We start from the raw sequence: 925 nt of genomic DNA, 5'->3' as shown, positions 1-925 counted from the left end.
TCCCCCCCAGTGTGTCCCTCTGTCAGTGTCCTCTCACAGCTCGTCCTCGAGGCCGTTGTCCTCCTCGGGGAAGTCCCCGGGGGTGACACTCTGGGGTTTGACGAAGGCGCCGTATTTGGGCTGGCACTCGAAATAACGGCGGCCGCCCACACTGCGGGGAGGAGGTGGGGGGGAAACAACACCTGAATTTTGGAGGACCCCCTCCTACAAAAAGGGAATACCTCGGGGACATTTTGGGGACCTTACCTGCCGTCGTGCTTGCCCAGTGGCTCGTCGTAGCGGACGCCCACCCAGTAGCCTGGCTTGAAGTCGGTTTGGCCTGTGCGGAGGAGTGGGGGTCAGTCTTGGGGTGGGGGGGTGTTTGGGGACAACACGGGGGACATTTGAGGACAGTCTGGGGACACATACCCACATACATGATGGTGGCAAGTTTGGAGGGTTGTCCCGGTAGCCGGACTTGGCAACGGGCACCAAGGGGGAGGGCGGCCGCCAGCGCCGCTTCCTGGGCCCAGCGTTGCTGCTGCTCATCCGCCCGGCGCTGCGTCCCCTCGGTGTCGTAACGTCCCCAACGCCGCTGGCGGAGGAAGGACCGAAGGGACTCTGCAGGGACATGCAGGACATCGGTACAGCAGGGGGTTGGGGACGGCAAACAGCAATCCCCCCTCCCGCCCCACTGCGTGGTGGAGGTGACTGACAGAGGTTGGTGACAGGACGGGGGACTTCTTGTGGGGGGGGGTGACACAGCAGGGGTGGTGGCAGTGTCACCACGGGGGATTGTCACCTCAACTGGGTGGACGGTAGCCCGGTGGGGACAGGGAGAGTGTCACCGTGGGGGGGACAGGGGATTGTCACCTCAACTGGGGGAATGGTGACACAGTGGGGATGGGGTGAGTGTCACCGTGGGGGGGACAGGGGATTGTCACCT

General features: G+C 64.1%; 1 protein-coding gene across 1 annotated transcript in view; it reads right to left on the bottom strand.

Annotated features, from left to right (window-relative positions):
* Positions 1-21: 21 nt before the first annotated feature.
* Positions 22-925, bottom strand: part of TBCB (tubulin folding cofactor B) — a 2364-nt gene continuing 1460 nt past the window's right edge. The window contains exons 3-5 of the mRNA XM_010567214.1: positions 409-600; positions 247-319; positions 22-151 (exon numbers count right to left, since the gene is read on the bottom strand). Coding sequence (XP_010565516.1) covers positions 34-151; positions 247-319; positions 409-600 — 383 coding nt within the window. The 3' untranslated portion in view covers positions 22-33. The remainder of the gene's footprint in view (positions 152-246; positions 320-408; positions 601-925) is intronic.

The sequence above is a fragment of the Haliaeetus leucocephalus genome, unplaced genomic scaffold (assembly GCF_000737465.1).
Source record: "Haliaeetus leucocephalus isolate CR32 unplaced genomic scaffold, Haliaeetus_leucocephalus-4.0 Scaffold227, whole genome shotgun sequence".
Classification (NCBI taxonomy): Eukaryota; Metazoa; Chordata; class Aves; order Accipitriformes; family Accipitridae; genus Haliaeetus; species Haliaeetus leucocephalus.
The sequence above is the reverse complement of the archived record's forward strand: the minus strand, read 5'-3'. Positions and strand labels throughout refer to the sequence as shown.